General features: G+C 43.5%; 2 protein-coding genes across 6 annotated transcripts in view; one reads left to right on the top strand and one right to left on the bottom strand.

Annotated features, from left to right (window-relative positions):
• LOC117345664 (acyl-coenzyme A synthetase ACSM3, mitochondrial-like) overlaps positions 1-15155 on the bottom strand; it is a 38845-nt gene extending 23690 nt beyond the window's left edge. The window contains exons 1-5 of one of the 5 annotated variants that reach the window (XM_033914635.1): positions 14988-15153; positions 7204-7463; positions 6683-6893; positions 3508-3715; positions 99-242 (exon numbers count right to left, since the gene is read on the bottom strand). In XM_033914635.1, coding sequence (XP_033770526.1) covers positions 99-242; positions 3508-3715; positions 6683-6893; positions 7204-7407 — 767 coding nt within the window. In that variant the 5' untranslated portion in view covers positions 7408-7463; positions 14988-15153. Of the gene's footprint in view, positions 1-98; positions 243-3507; positions 3716-6682; positions 6894-7203; positions 7464-8460; positions 8516-13603; positions 14914-14987 lie in introns of those variants that run through there. The other 4 variants (XM_033914639.1, XM_033914636.1, XM_033914637.1 and 1 more) reach the window with 4 other exon arrangements.
• A 611-nt stretch (positions 15156-15766) lies between these two features.
• The window catches only part of LOC117369032 (acyl-coenzyme A synthetase ACSM3, mitochondrial-like), a 53598-nt gene continuing 45868 nt past the window's right edge, over positions 15767-23496 (top strand). The window contains exon 1 of the mRNA XM_033962931.1: positions 15767-16095. The gene's annotated coding sequence lies outside the window, so the exon portion shown is untranslated. The remainder of the gene's footprint in view (positions 16096-23496) is intronic.

Genomic DNA, 23496 nt, shown 5'->3' with positions numbered 1-23496 from the left:
CATTTCTTCCACAATGCTAAGAAATTCTGCTCGCAGCACAGGTCTAGTTGCAAGACATTCCATAATCAGAGAAAAAAAGACCCGTTTTCATTCCGCACCTCCCGGTTACAGTGTGTCCGACACCATAACTGTATTGAGAATGTTCCACCATCTTTGGGGAGCCTGTGGTTCCACTGGTAAAGAAGATGGTCATTGGCTCTTCGCTCTTTGTCTTCACGCATCTGTGGTCAGCAGGTGCAGCTCTTGAAAATATATTTAATAGCACCGTGATTAAAAAAATTCAGACTCAAGTCATAGGGCTCCTTTCACAAAGCGGCGCTACCGATTAATGCACTCTGAAAGCAAAGAAGCCAATGGGGATCGAATAGGCTTCTTCACATTCAGCGCACTGCTAATCGGTAGCGCTGTTTTGTAAAAGGAGCCCAGAAAGTCCTAAATCTGTCTAAAATAACTTAAAAATGATATAGCATTTGTTATAAACTGACAGGTCAAAATTTAAACACCACAATCGGTGTTTCTTAAAAAAAATTCTCCATTGAGAAAGAATATGATGTATTGCTAGCTGTCTGAGCCACTACATTCTTGCAGACACAGAAGATCTTGTGTCCAGCACCGTGTGTGAATCAGGTGTGGCCTTGAACAAGCAGTAATTGCAGGTATGAGAAAGAACAACATGTAACTTTTCAGCAAAAAACAGCTTGTCAAGAACATCAGACATGGACAAGGTCAGTTTCCCAAAACAAAGTAAGCTGGAAAGTGCCAGAAAGTCCAGGTTGGGAGGGGGTGAGGTGACCAGAAAAGGGGCATAGCTATGCAAACCAAGAACCAAAGGGGAAATGTGTTGTCTTAAGCAGATTTGCTAAAAACCCTCAAGGGAAGGCATATAGCAGGCTTGGAAAAAAATTATAGTCAAATAGGTGTAGTGCGTATAAAAGGTATAGCATAGGGGCAAGAGTTAGAAGCAGGAGTGTCAAATGTCGGTTCTCGAGGGCCGCAATCCAATCGGGTTTTCAGGATTTCCCCAATGAATGCGCATGAGATCTATTAGCATACAATGAAAAGCAGTGCATGCAAATAGATCTCATGCATATTCATTGGGGAAATCCTGAAAAACCCGACTGGATTGAGGCCCTCAAGGACCGACATTTGACACCCCGAGTTGGAATGATACATTTTATCCCTCATTTGCTAGCCTGAGGTCATAGAACTCATTCCCCTGTTATAGGAAATACTTTTTTTTTTACGGAAAGGGTGGTAGATGAGTGGAACAGTCTCCCGAAAGAGATGGTGGAGACAGAGACTGTGTCTGAATTCAAGAGGGCCTGGGATAGGCACGTGGGATCTCTCAGAGAGAGAAAGAGATAATGGTTACTGCAGATGGGCAGACTGGATGGGCCATTTGGCCTTTATCTGCCATCATGTTTCTATAGCTTATTGGATTGAATTAGTTTTTGTTTTGTATGTTTTTTGACTGCATTGATTTTTATTGATACTATAAACCGTTTGGATTCAAAAAACTATAGCAGGGCGTTGGTGGTCATTCCCTGTGAAGGGCTTGAGCAGCCGGCTCTTCACCATGTTCACCTTACTAACTGTATTTTCCGCTTGCATGTGGTTGTTTATATTGAGCTATATCTCCTGTACACTGCCTTAGGTGAATCACTTCATAAAGGCGGTTAATATATCTCAATCAATAAATTAGGGGTCCTTTTAACGATCCTTAGTAAAAGGACCCCTAAATGTCAGTTTTAAGGGCTTCCTTTACAAAGCCGCGCTAGCGGTTTTAACGCACGCACCGGATTAGCGTGCGCTATAGTGCGCGCTAGCCAGAACTCTACTGCCTGCCCAACAAATCTGCCCAATCATGATCCCTTCCACCCTCGAGAAACTATCCTCTATCATACCTCTGTAGCGACCCCACATGTTTGTCCCATCGTCTCTTGAAGTCGAGCGTGCTAGTAGCCTCGACAACCTGACGTGGAAGACCATTCCATCTATCAATCACCCTCTCGGTAAAGAAGTATTTCCTGGTGTCCCCATGAAATCTTCCTCCCCTAAGTTTTCCTTCCCCTGTCGGCCCTTTTCTGCCGTCATATTCTATGTTTCTATCTCGCCATTAAGCTTATATAATCACCAATCTTATGTAATGTTCACTATCACTTGATTCATTTTTCACCACTAAGCTCACACAATTATTAATCCTATGTAGTGCTCACCATCACATTTCAATCTTTGCACTTGATTGTTTCACACTATTATTACTATTCTTTAAACACACATAACACTAATATTCTTTTGCTTTCACTATTGTTACTCAGACATACATTTGCTCATACTAATCTCAATTCGCTTAGGACCCCTGAGGAAGGAGTGTTTCTTCGAAACACGGACCATGTCGGGTCCGGTCTTATCAGTCCTTTTGGAAACAAACTGTTTTATGTTCATTTTTTTATGATTGTTTATTAAAAGACTTGGCGTCCTGTACATCATCACTGCAGTTTCTGTTTTTGTGAATAAATATGACTACATGAATATAGGGGACGTGGAGTCAGTCACGTGTCTCCGCCAATCTGAGAAAATAAATTCCCAATGGCATTGTAAGTGGCTGATTAAAGCCAGCACGCGCCACCGGACCACCTATTACATCATCTAACCATTCCCCTGCGAAGTGTATTAAATAAACTGTGCTCTAAATCAATATATAATTGTGTAGCCACTCCCCAAGCATTTTAAACTAAGTGTATCCAAGTGCAGCTATACGTTGTAGTGTTTGAAAATATTTGAATATCCAGCACTAGTCAATATCCACATATCAGTGCTGAATATCCAGAAATGTCGATGACTGATGACATCATCCATATAATGGTGATTTTCAGTATCATTACCCAAACAACTATCCAAATAATTTAGGCTTTTTTGTTTTAAAAAAAAGTGTTCCTTCATGCAGCAATATGAAAAAAATGAAAGGACTCACTTGCCCCAATGGGAGGCCCCCATAGGTCCTCAACCCCAGGAGGACCTCAGTGGCCTGATGACCAGTGGGTCCAATGCCCCACCTCTCAAAAGCTGACACAGGACTAAAACATTTAAATCACCCTATTTTCCCTAAGCCATGACCCTTTGCAATGTAACCCAGAAGGTCAGGCCAGCCTGGCCTGCCTCCTTCCTCTCTCTCTCTCCCTTCCCCTTGACACTCTAACTTATCCCAAGGGATCCTGCGAGTGTCAGAGATAGAAGCAATCCTCACTTGCCCTGTAGGCGGCTAGCTGGCATTTGGCCTTTATCAGCCACCATGTTTCTATTGTGTCTGAATTCAAGAGGGCCTGGGATAGGCACATGGGATCTCTCAGAGAAAGAGATAATAGTTACTGTGGATGAGCAGACTGGATGGACCATTTGGTCTTTAGCTGCCATCATGTTTCTAGCTTCAAAGTAGCACCAGCTGACCTCTAGCAGTAGAGGTCAGACTGCCAAATATGAACTTGCAAATGAAGATACAGTATTTACCTAAAAAGGTCTTTATAACTCAGCCATCCTTCTCTCTTGCTTTCAGATACCATTAGCTTGACTTTCAGAGAGTGACATTCAGACAGGACAGAATCCACCGCTGGCGCCGGGACCTCATTAGTAACGATGCATCTTGCCTTAGAAGCTTGCAGTCTGTGCAGAATGTCCTTGGCAGTTAACTGGATAGTGCCAGGAATGAGGACCAAACCTAAACAGCCACCAGGATTCTGTGCTTACTAGCAGTTCTTTAACGTTTAACAATTTTTATGGGTGACGTGACAAACGACAATAACAAGAAATGGAATCAGTACAAACAAGTCATGCAGTTTTATAGACCCCCCCCCTCCATATCCCCCTCTCACCCCTGAGATAACCAGATTTACCGTATTTTTTGCAAGACGCACCTGACCATAAGACGCACCTAGAGGAGGAAAAACCAAGACAAAAAAAATTCTAAACCAAAGGGTGTACCCTGTCCCACCACCCTGCCCTGTACCCTGTCCCCCCTCTGGTGGTCTAGTGGCAGGCCGGGACAGAGCACAGGCCAGGCAATGGGGCCTGCCCTGGAAGTCTTTTCAACCTGTCAAACTGGGACAAGCAATGAAGCAGGTACCTTAGTTGTGCTGTGTTCTATGGATTGATTTATTTGAACTTGATTTTGAACTATAGTACACAACTGGGGAGCACATTAAGCACTTGGAGTACTGAGAGCGACGGACAGAGTGGACTTTCAGCTTTTGAAAATAAGTAACTCTTCGTTCCATCTTTATTTGCTTATCTTTTTTTGATAAATACTAGAGCATGACACAGGGAAAATATTTGTCCCCTTCACCACCCCATCTCCGCGACCACCGCCCCGTCACTATGACCACTGTCCCTGCCCCATCCCCGTCCCCGCGACCACTGTCCCCGCAGCATCCATACAAGCCTCAGTACTGCAATATTTTGTTTATTCCTTCCTTATAAATCAAAGTTCTGGCTGCTGAACTAGAGAAAGAGATGTTCAGCTGGCAGGGCTTTGTTTATAAATTTTTATCAACACAACTAATATACTACTTTATCCTAAAACAAAACAAAAAAAAAGAAAAGAAATAGAATTTTTTTTTCTACCTTTGTTATCTGGTTTCTGATTTCCTTATCTTCTCCTCATTCAATTCCTTCCATCCACTGTCTGCCTTCTCTCTGCATCTTCCATTTGCTCTGTTACTGTGTCTCTCCCTTCCATCTCTCCCTCCATCCCCACCCCCCAATTGGTCTGGCACCCATCTTCTTCCCTCCGCTCCCCCATAGTTTGGCATCTCTGTCTTCTTCCCATCCAGCATCTTTTCCCTACTCTCTCTTCCCCATTTCCCTTCAGCGTCTTCTCCCCACTCTCTCTTCCCCATTTCCCTTCAGCGTCTTCTCCCCACTCTTCACCATTTCCTTTCAATGTCTTCTCTCCACTCTCTCTTCCCCATTTCCCTTCAGCATCTTCTCCCTACTCTCTCTTCCCCATTTTCCTTCATTGTCTATTCCTCTCCACCCCCCCATTCAGCATCTGTTCCTCTCCACCCCCCTTCAGCGTCTGTTCCTTTTCTTTCCACCACCACCCTTTCCTTTCGACACCCCCTTCAACGTCTGTTCCTTTCCACCGCCCTTCAGCACTCCTCGCGCAGTCCGAGCATCTCCCTCCCTCTTACCTTCGTGGCACGTTTTACTTTACAGTGTAATTTGTTCAAGCCACCGGAGCCTGCCTGAAGTCGCGTGCGTCTGCGGGCAGAAGTTTCTCCTCTGACGCAACTTCACTGAACACTTTCATTTAAATATAGATTTTTAATGTTATATTTAATAGCATGTATTTAACCATTAATCCTCTATGGTGAAGAAAATAGTAATACAGTCTAGAGAATTAAAAATTTGAGTATTTTAATCCCACTATCTTATTGAGTTTCATTATAGTTAATAAACATTTCAAATGGGCCAATATAGAAAATTCTATTATGGTTTAATCTGTATGCACAGGGGCTCATAATCAGAATGTAAACACATATAAAAACCCACCCAAGTCGGCACTTGAACGACCTAAAAGACAGGCCGTCCAAGTACCGATAATCAAACCTATTTTTTGGACATATCCAGGGACTTTTTAGGCCTCTGAATGCCGCTGTGCGCCCACAGCTAAAAGGGGCATATCTGGAGGAATGGTTAGGGCGGGATGTGGGCTGACCTAGACTTAGTTGTCCTGCAGGGAAAGTCCAAGGTTTTACGAGATTTCCTGGACAGAACTTATAAGTTGCAACTTAGACAATGTTAGAACAGCTATAAGTGCCCAAAAGTTACCCAAAGTGACCAGATAACTACTGCAGAGACAAAGTAAAGACCCACACACACTCTCCCAGTGTTCACTGACCCCCTCACCCCCCCACCCCCCACAAAGATTAAAAACATACATACCTGTCTCCAGAACATCAGCAACTAATATAGGAAAGCCTAGTAGAGCTACATATAGGTCTCTTAAATAGCCTGGGGGTTAGGCTAGTGTTCCACAGAGAGAAGAACCCAAGCCTATAAGCCACTGTAACCACTACATTCATGGTGGAAAAAGTGATCCCCCCAACCCTATTGTGCTGCCATATAGGTGTCACCTGCAGCCATAAGAGCTATTGGGGTTGTAGACAGGTGGGTACAGTGGGTGTTAGGGGTGTTTTGGGGGGCTCACCATAACCTATAAGGGAGTTCTGGTGAGATGTTTATCTGGCACCCTTTTTGTAAAGTTCACAGCAATGCCTTCTAAGGCGTCCCACTGCTCTGTTGGCCATGTCTAGATGTCCAACAAGACATTACAAGATTGGCCCCACCCACATCCAAATGGTCTTGTTCTGGGCATTTGGGACATGGTCGAATTTCTGGTCTAGAATGTGATATAAACATAGACATAGTGGCAGTCTGGACAATCAAACACCTGGACGTCGAGATAGACGATTTTTGAAAAAATAATATTTTAGACACACTTTTTTGAGAATTGACATTTTTCGGCTTTGGGCGACTAGTGCTCTACGTCCAAATTGGACTTAGACGTATGTTTTAATTATAACCCTCCATTTGTATATGAATATTATATTAAATATATATATACATTTTTAGCAGTTAATCTGCAGTACAGCACTTTTTGATACTGTGTGCAGTGTGCACTGACCTGCTCGCATACAAGCCACATTAAACAGCCACCATTCAGGTATTCGAGGTAGAATTAAAAGGACCCTGTCTCCTCTTTGCAGACCACATGCCTCGGAGAGTAGAGCAGCCACTTTCTTCGAGAGCATTTCAAGCTCCTCAAAACTCCATTTCACTTCCTCTCCTCTACCATCTATCCACCAAAGAGCTGGATTTAAAGGTCTCTTTCCATCCTAGAGAATAACAGAAGGTATTAAACAATACTCTATATAGAAGATGCATATAGTTTTCTATACAGCTCTAAACAGCTTTCATGTTTGTAATAGTAATATATAAATATTACTATTACAACCCCCTTTTTTACTAAGGTGTGCTATGCTTTTAGCGCGCGGTAAATATTAACGCTAACATGTGCATGTTATCCTATGGACGTTAGTGATTAGCGCATGCATTGATTTATTATGCGCTAAACACGTGCTAAAACGCTTATCGCACCTTAGTAAAAGAGGGTCTAAGTTACATTTGTATAGAAAACCATTTTACCTTTTCCATTTCGGACCATTTGTCCAAGACATCACTTGCAAAATTAAAGTATTCTGGTGCTTCTGATCTGTACAGCTGTTTGATGGCCTCAGCGTCTGAAAGGTTCTGAGGTGCAAATACCCTGTAATCTTTGCTGAACAGCCTGCAGGATGCCAAAGGAGTCCACAGGGCCCTAAACTCTTTGCACTTCAGTAAAAGTTTCATAGCTGCAAACAATGATTGAGCCTTTATTACTTTTTCTTTAGGGTGTTCTTTGTTACCTGCAATGAGAAAAGTATATCGGAACTAAATTAGCTACTATACTGTTTCAAGCTTCAAGTTTTATTAAAATCTGATAAAATTGCTTATCAGGATTTCTAAGTGAGTTACAATAAAAAGATTTTGGAGTTAAAAAAAAAATTACAATATGAATAACAGAACGCAATTATTTGCTAATGCTTTTCTATGCTTATTCCATCTGAAAATATCTTCTTCAGAATACTCTGACAGTAATGTATGATTTAAAGCTTGTTTGCATTTCTGAATTGTTTAAAATTGATTTGTTTTGCCTGTATATGTTGATTGGTTTTGTCATCTACCATGGATTGGATCGTTTGATCTAATGCTTTTTTGCTTCCTTAATTGTTGAAATCTGATTTGATATATTGACATTTTATATGGTAATGGTGTTGTCTAGTTATGTCTATGTTATATGTGGAAATCGCAGGGAATGTAAGATATTATGTATGCGATATGTAAATTTTTAATAAATAAATAAATTAGACATTTTACTAACGGGAAACACAAAGATGGAGGGGTGAAGTACAATTGCGAAAGGAAAGGAAGACATTCAAGGTGAAGCCAAAAGGACCGGGGCAAGACTGTGGACTCCTACGAAAGTGCGCTAACATTTTTAGTGCACGCACAGGAGCAGAATAACCACCGCCTGCTCAAGAGGAGACGGTAATGGTTGGCGCGCGCAGCATTTTAGCGCACGCTATTCCGTGCGTTAAGGCCCTAACGCGCCTTCGCAAAAGGAGCCCTGTGTTTCCTTGATAGTTTGTAGACAGAGTTTAGAAATGAGGGTTGTCCTAGGGGTCCTTTTACTAAGGCACGCTAGTGTGTCTTAGCGCATGCTAAACAATAATGAGCGCCAATGCGTCCATAGGATATAATGGATGCATTAGCGTTTAGCGCACACTAATTTTTAACGTGCCTTAGTAAAAGGATACTTAGTGTAAATGCTTCTTTAAACAAATGACTTTGGAACAACCTTACCTGGAATAACTTTACCTCCCCTCTTCGGAATCTGAGCTCCCTCCAACTTTTCCGTAAACATCTGAAAACCTGGCTATTCTCAAAAATGTAATACTTCCTCCCTCTCTGGTATACTAAGGCCCTCTAAACATTCTTTATACTATGGCCTATAACCCTTCATTGGAGTTCCTCTTCTATCCCAACTCCTGTAAACCGTGCTGAGCTCTACGATTGTGGAGAGGATGCGGTGTACAAACCTAAGGTTTAATTTAGTTTAATTTAAGTTTAAGTAAACCCTTAAAGCGGTCGAGATTTTTTTCGGTTCTCAGATTGGTGCGAAGCGAATTCCAATATTGAGGAGCAACAACAGAGAAGATGTTCTGGCGTTTGGTACTAATGATGGCATAGTCAATAATTTAAGATCAGTTGATCTGAGTGTTCGGGATGGTTCATAGGGAATAAGCAGTTTATCAATGAATTGAGGGGTCTTCGTTATTAATGTTTTAAATGTTAATAGTGAAATTTTATAAGAAATTCTGGGGTCCTTTAACTAAGGCGCACTAATCAATTTAGAATATAATGGCTGCTTTAGCATTTAGCGTGTGCTAAATCGATTAGCGCTCACTAAATCAGTTAGCACGTGCTAAATCGGTTAGCGCGCCTTAGTAGAAGGGCCCCTCTGTATGTTATTGGGAGCCAGTGAGTCTTTTTCAGTACAGATTTTGCAATAAGGTGATGTACAACCCACCAGTGGTTCGTGTGGGTGCTCATTTTCAAAAGCACATAAGGGCAAATTCTATAAGAAGCGCCCAAAAGTTAGGCGCCTAATTAGGCACTGTTCAGCGCAATTCAAGTAAATTTGGATGCTGTTTAATGAATCACGCTGAGCGGAACCTATTTTGGAGGCACCCAAGAAGTAGGCCAGCTCCAGGCACAACTAAAAGTTAGGCGCCTAGCTGAGCGCTTAAGCACGCTTAAGAGCAGTGATTCTGCAAGAAGGCGCCTAACCCGTAGCCACGCCCACACCTAACATGCATAGCGCCTATTTTTTTGAAGGCCGCCTAAATTTTTAAAGGCGCCTTGTTTCAGAATCACGCCTGTGTTTCAATTAGTGCTGATTAAAAAGATTAATTGAGCTTGTTGTTCAATTTAGATAGGCGCCTGTCTAGATGGGCACCACCGAAATAGGTGCCTAACTTTAAGCGCTGGTTACAGAATTTGGGCCATAGACTTATGTAACTTTTGTAAGCCTATGGGCTCCTTTTACTAAGCTGCGATAGCGTTTTTAGTGCGCGCTAAACCCACGCTATGCGGCTAGAACTAACACCAGCTCAATGCTGGCGTTAGTGCGCGCACCAAAACCGCAATCGCAACTTAGTAAAAGGAGCCCTATGTGCTTTGAAAATGAGCCTCTTAATTTTTTACACTCCAATACCAGTAAAATAAAGGACAACCATACAGCATAAAGAAAACATCAAAAAAAGCAATCAAATCCCCATAGACCCATACCACAGAAAAAAACCCCAAAACAAATATCACAATAAAAAGCAAAAAGGAAAATTTAAGAAAAAGAAAGGGGTCCTTTTATCAAGGCGCGGTAGGGGGTTTAACGCACAGAATACCGCGCATTAAACCGCCCACCGCGCTAGTCACTAACATAGTAACATAGTAGATGACGGCAGATAAAGACCCGAATGGTCCATCCAGTCTGCCCAACCTGATTCAATTTAAATTTTTTTTTTAAATTTTTCTTCTTAGCTATTTCTGGGCAAGAATCCAAAGCTTTACCCGGTACTGTGCTTGGATTCCAACTGCCAAAATCTCTGTTAAGACTTACTCCAGCCCATCTACACCCTCCCAGCCATTGAAGCCCTCCCCTGCCCATCCTCCACCAAACGGCCATACACAGACATGCGGATGCTCAAGGCCCAGCGCAAAGAAGAAGGCAGATCTTCGGGCACCGGCATGTCCTGTGCGTTGGTGCTGGTGCCGGAGCCAAATGGGGGTAAGGAATGTGATTGGGTGGGTGGATGGGTGCCTGGGGCATGCCAGATCGCGGCGGGGGAGGGGGAGGGCGACGCAAGCAGGGGGTGCTGGATCGTGGGGGAGAGGGTGCCAGATCGCGGGGGGGGGGGGGGGGGCGCTCGTAAATCGAGGCACGCTCGGTTTCCGAGGCACCGATTTTGCTAATGTTTTGCTAGTCTTGCAAAACACTCGTAAACCGATGTACCACTGTATAGTCAACTGTTTTTTTCTAGATTACATCCGTAACCAAATAACTAAGGGTCCCTTTTAATCATAAAGATGTGGAACCTTTGTAGAATACTACAAGAAGAGACCAACAGGACAAGATCCCACAAACACCGAACAACAGAGAAAGCACTGGGAATGAACAATGAGCAATCCACAAGAGCCAGCAGTATGAGTCAAAGCCTTGTTTATTTTAATCCAGGATGTACAGTAACTGTTGAACCTGTGGAGTGCCAGATTAAACTCTAGCCACCTCGATGAGCAGACTGGATGGACTTTGGTCTTTTATCTGCTGGCATTTACCAGATTACTAAGCTGCATTAGGCTCAATGCAAGCTGCAGAGATATGCACAGACAAGCACATGCTATAATTGATTCATGCTCATGCATTCACAAGATTTGCACAGATTCTGTGACTCCTGATACAAAAAATTTTGTCAAACATGGCCATGTGGAAACTTTATTCTATGGATATCGACAACGTTTCTGATTTGTTGGACACTCAATGAAGTTATATACCTCTACTGAAAGATTTTCAACTTAGCAGGACATGTTTATCCAGTCCTACCCTGGATGAGATTATTTTCAAGCACTAGTCTAACCTCATGTGCAACTTTATCCTTATTTTCAAATCTCTGTCACTTTCTCTCTTCTTTCTATATCAGTGTCTCTCAAACTTTTTTAGCTCCAGCACACTAAACGGAGCGAATCTTTTTTCGGTGCGCACTAAACAGAGCAAATGTTTTTCGTGGCACATTATCAGTGTCTCTGAAACTTTTTTAGCTCTGGCACACTAAACGGAGCAAATGTGTTTTGATGCGCACTAAATGGAGCAAATGTGTTTCACGGCACATTATACTTGAAATTATAAAATTGCAAAACCAACAAAAAATTAAATTTGAGAATTATTTAAAATTAGAAACATGATGGCAGATAAAGGCCAAATGGCCCATCTAGTCTGCCCATTCTTTAAGCAATGTATGGGTAACTGTAACAATGGTGAAACTAAAGTAGATAGAATTGCTAATAAATGCGATGGATGTGCTTGTTTTTGAGTGCAAATTAACTCAAAATGCGGCTCAATAGTTGACAAGCAAACATGCGTTTCATCAACCACCATTTGCAGTCCTTTTCTTTTTTTTTTAATTTAATTTTTGTCAGAGCTGAAAATACAAGTCACCATCCCCGTGGATAACTGTGGGAAACCATCCCGTGTCATTCTTTAGTGTCTCTCAACCTCAGTCCTTCTACACCAGCATTCTTCAATGCAAGGCTTGAGGGTCAGTGGCTTTGCCCATTCATAATCTGATTCTTATTTGAGCCAAGTATAGGATAATGAAGCCATTGTGGCATCACTGATGGGATTGGCTTTTAGGCATTGGTGGAATGAGACATTATGACATCACAATATTTGCTCTGGATACCAGAGACTGTCATTCTTTAGTGTCTATCTACACCAGCATTCTTCATTGCAAGGCTTGAAGCTGTGCCCATTCATACTCTGATTCTTCCTTGTTTCCTTAACGAATAACATGGGGATGGTTTCCCGTGGTTATCCGCGAAGATGGGGACGGTAACAAAGCCTTGATTGCTTTGCTGCTCAAGTTAGGATAACTACTGCATAAAAAAAAATAAAACTAAAATTACTTGCAATTAGTTTTCAAGGACCAATCACGTCAAAGAATGATGCTTGTCTGGGCGGTTGTAATCTTATGCACACAGACGCTCATAACATTGACAGAATATCGCGTATCTGACATATATGTCATCTATTCTAGTGTATACTTATGAAGGGAATTTTAAAAAATAACCCTCCTCCCCTTTTATAACCATGCAAGCGGTTTTTCGTGCCAGCCATCGCACTGAATGCTCTGCGTTGCTCTACGGTGCTGTAGACCTTATATTTGGTTAGGTTTAACAGCACAGATCCTCCCATTTATTCCCATCAGAAGTGAAGAATTGTGGATCTCTGCTGAGAATAAGAACCAAAATTTGAAGTTTGGTCCATCCAACAAATAACCTGGGGAAAGGGTTTCCATTCCATTGACTACCTGCAGCGGAAGTGGTAGGGCACATCGGGATCCGTGAAAGTAGATCTGTGGGCCAGTTACTGGGCAGACTTGTACGGTCTGTGTCTGTGTATGGCCGTTTGGAGGAGGATGGGCAGGGGAGGGCTTCAATGGCTGGGAGGGTATAGATGGGCTGGAGTAAGTCTTAACAGAGATTTCGGCAGTTGGAACCCAAGCACAGTACCGGGTAAAGCTTTGGATTCTCGCCCAGAAATAGCTAAGAAGAAAAAAAAAAAAAAAAAATTTTAATTGAATCAGGTTGGGCAGACTGGATGGACCATTCGGGTCTTTATCTGCCGTCATCTACTATGTTACTATGTGGGGAGCCACTGAGGTAGTCAGAATGAAATTGAAGTGAGAAGCCACTCAAAAATAGGAGTAGCAGATTTGCAGAGGGGGAGGGAGCCATTGAGGTCCATCAAAATAGATCCCTGGGGGTGGTGGAGGGAGAAGCTTTAGGGTCCGTCAGAGTTAAACGGCAGCTGTCAAAACCCAGAGAAGCAAATGTTTAAGAAAGTGCAGTTGAGATCCTGCATTCTGCACTTTTCTTCAGAATAGGTAAAATAATTGATTTGAAGTGAGTGAGCTGCTGTAATGCAATTCTACTGGAAATGCCCAGATATCTTCTATATTGTAATCCGCCTAGAACCGCAAGGCACAGGCGGAATAGAAATCTCTAATGTAATGTAATGTAATGTAATGTAATGTTTAAGGATTTTGCAAAGACAATTTAATAGACGGATTCTGAGAGGCGGCAGAATCCGAGCCATAACCTTTGCTGAGACTAAAAGTGGCAAAACTTTATAATTTTTCAAGCTAAAATATTAGCCTAGAGGTTAGGGTACCTGAGAGCCTGACGATCTGGATTCAAGACCCTGGTTGAACCAAACAAAAAATAAGTTTTCTCGCTGCAGCTCTGGGGTAAAACGCTGACCTCCTTTAGATGAAGCGTTTCCTCAAATTCATTATGAATACTATTAGCACAGATCCATGGGGAAAGGGGTAAAACGTGGACCTCACGGACCTTGTGGATCTAAAACCGCACGTCCTTAAAAATCTGAGGTCCGTGCATTGACAAGTCCGCCTTTTAGTTTATTCCACCGCTTTCCCTGCACGCTCATCTCAGGCCCCCGGTTCTGCCTTCCCTAATGGCTAAGGAGGAAGGAGGCGCACCGTAGCTTTTGCTAATTAGCCCAATTGTCCCTTCCTCCAGATCTCTCCCTCCGCGCTGATTCCAAGAGCCCCCGCGATATGACACTGGATGGCAAATAGCTGTGTGTGGGGGGGGGGGGGGAGGTAAAAAATGTATGCAAAGGTCTGCAGTGCATCTGACCTCACAGACCTCATGGATCTTACCTGCACATCCTTAAAAATCTGAGGTCCACTCCGCGCCACTTTTAATCTCTGGCTCTGACAGACCTCCATGCCATTTTAGCCGCAGAAGGATCCTAAAGCTTTTCCCTCCCTATGCTGAGACTAGAAGTGGCACAGACCTCAGGGCAAAAGTTTTGCCACTAGTCTCAACATAGGGAGGGGAAAGCATTAGGATCCGTCAGAGGTAAATTGTCAGAGATCTGTCACAGAAACTACAAGTGGCATGGACCTCAGATTTTTAAGGACGTGCGGTTTTAGATCCACGTTTTACCCTTTCCCAGATCCATGTGGTGAAAAACGGCAGCAGCTACAGCGTTGGAATGAGGGGCTAAAACACGGACCTGCAGACATGAAATCTGAAACCGCAGCTATCAATAAAAGAAGGAAGATTTATAAGGTGGTACGGTTTTTGATCCGGTGAGATCCGCGTTTTACCCACTCCTTTTTTTTTTTTTTTTTTTTTTGGTGCTTTGCAAGTTGGTAAAAGTTAGGAGTCAAACGCGGCTTTGAAGAAATGGGCTTTAAGCCTGGATTTGAATTCCGCCCGAGGCGGGGGGGGGGGGGTCTGACCTATCCGGTCAGGCAGGTTATTCTAGGTGTGCGATGCTGCAAAGGCAGAAAGATCGGCGTCGGAAGCCGGGAACAAACAGGATCAAACCAGCAGCGCAGACGACGGCCCAGCCCTCCCCCCTCCCAAAGCACAGAACGCGGTGTGGAGACTATTTGAGCGCGCGCGCGGGCTGCCTCCCCCACAATTACCGCCCCACCTCAGCAAAGACGGGGGCAGGTTTCTCTCTCTCTTCCCCCTCGACTCAGTTCCCCCCCCCCCCTATCTGCCAAGCCCTGTGAGGACACCTGTGGTTTCACTGTACACCGTTCCTGACAGCCAGTGATCCTCTGCCCACGAAGAGGTGCACGGCTTCCCTCGCTCCGCTTGCAGGCGGATTTCCCTTCCCCCCCCCACAGCGTCCCAAGCCGGAACCGCTGGGGGGGGGCGGAGGTGATGCAAGCTGGAGGCAGCCTAATGCCCCCGCCCTCCTGGGCGTGGTGAGGGAGTATCGGTGGCGGGGAAAGTTCTCGGACCGTGGCTCCACCCCCCACCCTCCTGGGCGTGGTGAGGGAATACCAGGGGCGGGGGAAATTCCTCGGATCGTGGCTCCACCCCCATCCTCCTGGCCGTTATGAGGGAGTCCCGGGGGCGGGGAAAGTGCTCGGAACGTGGCTCCACCCCCCCATCCTCCTGGGCGTGGTGAGGGAGTACCGGGGGCGGGGAAATTCCTCAGATCGTGGCTCCACCCCCCATCCTTCTGGCCGTAGTGAGGGAGTACCGGGGGCGGGGAAAGTGCTCGGACCGTGGCTCCACCCCCCCATCCTCATGGCCGTAATGAGGGAGTACCGGGGGCGGGGAAATTCCTCAGACCGTGGCTCCACCCCCCTTCCTCCTGGCCGTAGTGAGGGAGTACCGGGGGCGGGGAAAGTCCTCGGACCGTGGCTCCACCCCCCATTCTCTTGGGCGTGGTGAGGGAGTACCCGGGGGCGTGGAAATTCCTCGGATCGTGGCTCCACCCCCCATCCTCCTGGCCGTAGTGAGGGAGTACCGGGGGCGTGGAAAGTCCTCGGACCGTGGCTCCACCCCTCCCCATGTCTCCACCAAACAATACAGTCGCGGGCTGCTCAGGAGAGAAACTTCGGCGTCTGCGAGGCAAAAGAAAGCGCTTCCCACAGCCAGCGTGTCCCCTCTGTGAAGTTAACCTCTCTAGCCACCAATTTTTATTTTATTTTTTTTTAATTACGATTTTATGCAATACAAAAAGTAATTGCTTGAATAATAGGACTATCAGAGGCGATACATCGAAAGGAAATATAATACCGATTCTCTTGCGCAGAGGGATCGCCAAAGCGGCTCACCCCAGGCTCTCTCGTTTCAGGAGATATTACTTGTAAACCTGTAGTCCGGCAAAAGGTAAAAAAACAACCCTCCCGGATACACCGGATCCTCTGGATCTCGGAGGCTTCTGCTGGGCCATCAGTTCAGCATCCGCAGGTTCTTCACGCGCTTGTCAGCACTGTTTTCAGAGAGATTTTCGACTGCCTTAGCCATGCTCCAGCAATTGGCTACTCTGCACTCCTGCACTAGGAATACCAGAGTGACTTTGTCACACACACACAAAAGAAGACAGCACAACAGAAGTTTCCTGTGTAGGGCACCTAGGCTTCCCTTCCAATTAGTTTTTAGGCTGCTTGATCAGGGGTAGGCAATTCCGGTCCTCAAGAGCCGGAGCCAGGTCAGGTTTTCAGGATATCTACAATAAATATGCATGAGATAGATTTGCATCTCAAGGAGACAGTGCATGCAAATCCATCTCATACATATTCATTGTAGATATCCTGAAAATCTGACCTGGCTCCGGCTCTTGAGGACCGGAATTGCCCACCCCTGCCCCGGATGATAAAAGTGCCTGCTGTTAAGATAGTTTGTGTTTTTGTCAAGACCTATTGATTTGCTTTGATTCCAGATGGTATTTATGCTCCCCTCTCCCCCCCGGAACAGTGTCTCAAACTGTGTGCCCTGGTACAGTGGTGTGCCCTGAAGAGATTCTGGGTGTACCACAGAGAGATTCCATAATTTTACTTTATTTAAAAAAATTCCCTTCCTAAGCATACGCAAGAATAGATGACATGCATGTCATGTAAGCAATAGTCTATCAATATTATGAGCGTCTGTGTGCATTAAGTATAAAATCTACTTACAGATCGTTACTAACAATATCCAACCCACAAAATTGGCAATTAAAAAAAGAAAAAAAGGGGGTATGAAGGATAATTAATACAAAAATTATTTTAGATTTTATTTTGTGTATTTACTTTATACCTCAGTTCTTATTTATGAAGCGATCTATTGTTACTAATAAACCACACCTACCCTATAAATCCTTATCTTGAGCATGCACTTTTATCCTAATGTATAAATAAATTAATTCATCAAATTTAAATTAATGTAATTTAGTTTAAGAGGTTGAAGTATCATAATGAATGCATTGTTCTCAGTAAAGAGACAATAGATCGCTTCATAAATAAGAATTGAGGTATAAAGTAAATGCACAAAATAAAATCTATTTAAAATAATTTTTGTATTAATTATCCTTCATACCCCCTTTTTTTCTTTTTAAAGTATAAAACCTCTCAGACAAGCAGCATTCTTTGATGTGATTGGTCCTAGAAAAATAATGGCAATTTTTTTTTTTAATTCAAACAATTTATATTGATGACTGCACAAATCAAATAGCAGTAATGAAGATATAAAAAAAATATACAGGTGTGTACATAATCGTTTATACAAGAAACCGCCCCCCCCAAAAAAAAATCAGCCCCCACCATCAGCATGGTCCAACAATAGTGACTACAAACTCCCTACTAGCAACAAAATATTATCATAGAGCCCACGATAGTCTAGCGGGTGACAAAACAAGGAAATGGGTCCTGACTCCTACACATCAGGGGGTCAGGGAAACATCATGTACTAATATGGACTCCTCAAAATAACATGGACCACAAGTAAATCCCCCATGAACAACCCCAACCAACTCTCCCAAAATGCTTTCTAAAAGGTCAGACCAAGTGCCGAGCCCCAAAATGAATAAGTACATACAGTATGCACACTGAGCCGATGGTTTTTCTCTCTCTGACGCTGCAGGAGTGTAGTGAGCGAGGTCTTGCAATACAAGTACGTATAATATTTTGTATTAAAGTTTTTGGGTTGTGGAATGAATCGTCTGAGTTTTCATTATTTCCTATGGGGAAATTCGCTTTGATATACGAGTGCTTTGGATTACAAGCATGCTTCTGGAACGAATTAAGCTCGCAAACCAAGGGTTTACTGTAGTTTATTTTTAATGCAGTAGTTATCCTAATGTGAGCAACAGCAATCAAAACTTTGTTACCATTTGGATCTTCTTATCTTTGCGAACTTGGATTTTCAGCTCTAACAGAAATTAAATTGAAAAAAAAGAATGACTGCATGTTTGTTTTTCGGTTATCTATCTGCTTATTGAGTTATTATGCACTCAAAAACAAATGGTGTCTATCCTTGAATTTTGGCCAGGTACTGGTGACCTGGATTGACCACCGTGAGAATGGGCTACTGGGCTTGATGGACCATTGGTCTGACCCAGTAAGGCTATTCGTATGTTCTTATACATTTAATGGAGTTCCCCCTCTTACCTCCTGTCTCTTCTACGTTAGTTATGTCTCATAAACATTAATTTGTATGAATAGTTTGTATAATCTTGTATAACCTCCTCTCCCCCCTACTTCTCTCCTTGCTGTTCGCAACTCTATGATCAATTTGATATGTAACCACTTGTAATCTCTGTCTAACTAATGTGAACCGCCTAGAACTCTTCAGGGTATGGCGGTATACAAAAATAAAATTATTATTATTATTATTATTATTAAGTTATTATTATATAGATTAAGGTGCAAGTGATAATTAGACAGCACTACTTCTAATGCAGCTACTTATGATGATGGTAATGTGTTCTTTGCTATATGGAAATCCAAGTGTATCAGACAGAGATTTCCCTGATCAATGCCTGCAGTCCCAATCGGAAGATATAAATATTACATCCTTGCCTGATTTGAAGGAACTTTTTTTTTTTTTTTTAAACGGATTGACCACCACTTCCTGCTACTGTAGTTGAGCATCTTTATGGCTGTGTTGAATTAATGATTCACAAGCACACTCGCATGAGTGACGGTCATTTTCAAAATTTACCCCCTCTTTTACAAAGGTGCGCTAAGCTTTTTAGCGCGCGCTAAACGCTCACATGTGCATGTTATCCTATGGACGCGTTAGCGGTGAGTGCATGCATTGATTTAGCACGCTAAATCTGTGCTAAAACGCTTAGGGCTCCTTTTACTAAGGTGCGCTAGCGTTTTTTAGCACAAGCAGGATTTTAGCACGTGCTAAACCTCGCGCTACACTTCTAGAACTAAAACCAGCTCAATGCTGGCATTAAGGTCTTGCGCGCGGGGCAATTCAGCGCACGCTATTCCGCGCGTTAAAGCCCTAACGTGCCTTTGTAAAAGAGGGCCTTAGTTTTACTAAAAGCAAATTAGATTGAATTGTAGAGCAACGAAGTTCTTGGATAAAGACATTAACAATAGTTGCATTCATTACTAAAAAAAACAAAAAGTATTGGGCAATTTTTTTACATTTAAGTAAATATTTAAATGTGTTCTTCACTGTACTTTTTACTTCAGAATTTAAAACTTTTGCATTCATTTTTACTTTCACTTTGACCTAGCATTTTGAACATTATGGGGCTCCTTTTACAAAGGTGCGGAATGGTGCGCGCTAGCCGCTACCGCCTCCTCTTGAGCAGGCGGTAGTTTTTCAGGTAGCGTGCACTAAAAAAGCTAGCACACCTTTATAAAAGGAGCCCTATCTCTCATCCTGCCAAATGGTTGAACGGGCCCCTAAAACTCTTGTCAAATCTGAAGACTAGTGTGCTGATTAAAACTGAAAACAGAAACTAAGATCCACGTAGTTTTTTATAAAATAGTTCATTGTCCTGAACCTAGATAAGTATCAGTTCATTTAGAGTTATATATAGGGCTGCATGTTCTCACAGACCACACTCTGAGCTTCTTTTACAAAGCTGCACGGCGTCCATTAATTCCCGATGGACATCAGAGCGATTCCTGTAGGAGCAGCTGCTAGCACAGCTGTGTAAAAGGGGGGGAGGGGGAGGGTATTAAAACTGCAGTGTTTTGGAAGTACCAGTTGTTCAACTGTCCAGTGGAATTTGGCTCATGACCCGACTTGACATTGTGGTGTATCAGAATGTTGGGATTTCAGCCAGACACACGATGGTTCTCTTGCGTAAATCTTTAAACACAGAAAAACGACCTGGCTAAGGTCCACAGATTTTAATTAATTTTCATTCCACAGTTATAGCTCGCTTAACCACAAAGTTCCAAGCATTGTCCAAGTCAAAACATGTAATATCTGATATTTTCTGTGCTCTTTGCGGAGGACGGGATAGACAACAAATTTAATAAAGTAACAAAGTATGCTTTCAAAAGTTAGGGCTCCGTTTACAAAGGTGCATTAGGGCCTTATCGCGCGGAATAACACGCGCTAGCCGCTACCCCCTCCTCTTGAGCAGGTGGTAGTTTTTCATCCAGCACGCGCTATAGCACGCGCTAATCCGGTGCGTGCGCTAAAACGCTAGCGCACCTTTGTAAAAGGAGGCCTTAGTATATAATTCTTGCTTCAGGGTAAACACACTTTTTTTTGTTAATTTTATATCATCAAATATTCTTCCACAAATATTCTTATCAATTTTACTTCACAATCTTCAGTCATTTATATAAATACTGTCACCATGGAAAGATATTAATAGTGGAGGATTGACCTCAGCAGCTACACCTGTACTTACTATTTCATTTTAGTTCAGGCTTAATGTAGCTCGCCTCCTCATCGGTTGGCCTCCACCATCCATACGTATTATTGAAATAAACTTATTTGTTTTTTTTATATATTATTTTCATCTTAAATAATAGAAAAACTATAACTTATCTTTCATTTTATATATGTAAAAGCTGAAACGGGGGCTCCGGCATAAATCCACGTTTCGCTAATAGGCTTTTTCAAGGAACAATCCCATTAAGAAAGACCCGCAGCCAGCCTTGTATCTTCTGGCTGCGGGTCTTTCTTAACAGGATTGCTCCTTGAAAAAGCCTATTAGCGAAACATGGATTTATGCCGGAGCCCCTGTTTCAGCTTTTACATATATAAAATGAAAGATAAGTTATAGTTTTTCTACTATTTAAGATGAAAATAATATATTAAAAAACCCAATAAGTTGATCAGCTGGTTTCAATACAGCAGCAAAGAGGGGCCACTCTAACGCTGTCCTCTAGTGCCAAGTCACTTGAGAAGGAGCACGCTAGGCTCTGAGGGAACTGTGTTTTCTTTCATCTCTCCTAACTGCTGCTCTTCCTGAGGATTCTATCAGCTGGTTTCAACACAGCAGCAAAGAGGGGCCACTCTAACGCTGTCCTCTAGTGCCAAGACACTTGTGAAAAAGCACACCAGGCTCTGAGGGAACTGTGTTTTCTTTCATCTCTCCTAACTGCTGCTCTTCCTGAGGATTCTATCAGCTGGTTTCAACACAGCAGCAAAGAGGGGCCACTCTAACGCTGTCCTCTAGTGCCAAGTCACTTGTGAAAAAGCACACCAGGCTCTGAGGGAACTGTGTTTTCTTTCCTCCGGGTGAGACTGCAGTTCGGCAGTGCTCAGAGTCCTGACATCCAGCTCTCCCACGGAGCTTTTTTTTTTCCCCAAAATCCCTGCACAGACCTTTTTTTTCTGTTACAATCTGCATCTCATATATTTCTGCACCTATTGCCTGCTAAAACAATCACTGATTACTTCATGTACAACCTGCTACTACTTGTTACCTGTATAGCTGCATTTACAACCTGCTACTACTTATTTTTAACCTACTACCGCATGTTACTTGTTACCACAACCTGTAACCACTTGTTATAAGTATAACCGCATGTAAAACCAGCTACTGCATATCTTAGCCTGACACTGCATATATAGCCTGTACTACTCCTCTACTGTTATCGCATGTTCATCGCATGTCTAGCTCTACCACCACTTACTTAGCCTGCTCTGCCCATCACTACTACCTCTTATACAGCCTAGCCCCTCCTCAGCCTGCATCTTACTAGCAGCACTAATCTCTCCCACCTCCTGCCTGACAAGCGCTGCCCAAACCCTCTCTCACTATCTCTCCTCGCTCCCACCATGAAGCCACCCTCCTGGCTCCTCCTTCTACTTCTCTGCTCTTTCACCAATACTTCCCACTGCCAAATATCTCTCCCCCCAACCTCCCCGACTCTACAGTCTCAAACAACACCTGCCCAGGCCTCAGAATCCCCACACTAGTACACACTAGAACTCATCACAACAAAAAACACAGAGGAAGAAACCACTCCTCCTTAAAGCCTGTCCCTCCAGCCAACCTACCCAACCTCACCTCTGTCTCTCTCACCCCGGTCCCCACACTCTACTGTAACGCCAGATCAGTCCGCAACAAGACCCAAATAATAAAAGACCTACTCGATGACTCCGATCCGGGTTTCGTGTGCATCACAGAATCATGGATCGGAAAAGACGATACTTTCACACAAAACGAACTCTGTCCCCCTGGCTACTACGGCCTCTTCTCACCCAGAATCAACCGGAAAGGAGGAGGCCTGGCTCTGCTTTACAAATCATTCTTCAATGTTCAGCTCCTTGAAAAGGGCAGCCATACCTCTCTAGAATTCTTACTAGCTTCAGTTAAAGACGAACTCCAACCCCACCCACTAGGCATCTTGCTTCTCTACCGCCCTCCTATCCCCTGGAATAAATCCTCTGAACTTGTCCTAGAGACTATAACAAGAGTCTTCCTAAAATTCCAGAGACTACTGATCATAGGAGATATTAACCTCCACCTTGACGATAACACCAGCATGGACACAACTGAATTCAAAGACTTCCTCACCTCCCTTGGCTTCACCACTCCTCCACCCACACCTACCCATGATAAAGGACATACACTAGACATCATCAGCTTCCTCGACCTGACTGAGCACAAAACTTCTGCCGAAGAGGCCCGCTGGGACCTTGTCCCGTGGTCTGACCACCTTCTAGGCTCTTTCTGCCTCCCCATCTTCATGTCTCATCTAGGTACTCCACCCCGGCCCATAAAATCTATCACCTACCGCAAAAAAATCACGAGCGAATTGTTCTGGACCCAATTTCTTAACCAACTTCCCCCTTCTCCTAAACACACAGACCCAGAGTCCAACTGGCATAATTGGGTTACCCTTTCCGGGACTACCTACCACGCTCTGGCCCCTTTATCTACAAAATCTATCTCCCACTCCCACAAAGCCCCCTGGTACCTTCCATATCACAGGGAACTAAAACAGAATTGTTGAGCCCTGGAACGGAAATGGAAAAAATCGAAAACCCCCTCAGACAAACAATCCTGGCGAGACATCAAGTGCTATAACACAATACTAAAAAAAGCAAGAAAGAATTCCTATGGAGATAAAATCACCAGATCAAAAAATCAAAATAGTACTCTGTTCTACATCTGGCGAAACTTAACCTCAAAAAACGACTCCACCTCTCCCCTCCTTCCGCAAACGACTTAGCCAAATTTTTCAATGAAAAGATTTCCACCATAAGGAGCTCTTTCCCCTCAGCAGTCTCTTACAATTCTCTTCCTCCCAATGACTCAAACCCTATCCCAGCGGATAGATCCTGGACGACATTTGAACCCATATCTGAACCCCA

Source organism: Geotrypetes seraphini, chromosome 11, assembly GCF_902459505.1.
Source record: "Geotrypetes seraphini chromosome 11, aGeoSer1.1, whole genome shotgun sequence".
Classification (NCBI taxonomy): domain Eukaryota; kingdom Metazoa; phylum Chordata; class Amphibia; order Gymnophiona; family Dermophiidae; genus Geotrypetes; species Geotrypetes seraphini.
This window is presented reverse-complemented; position numbering and strand designations above follow the sequence as displayed.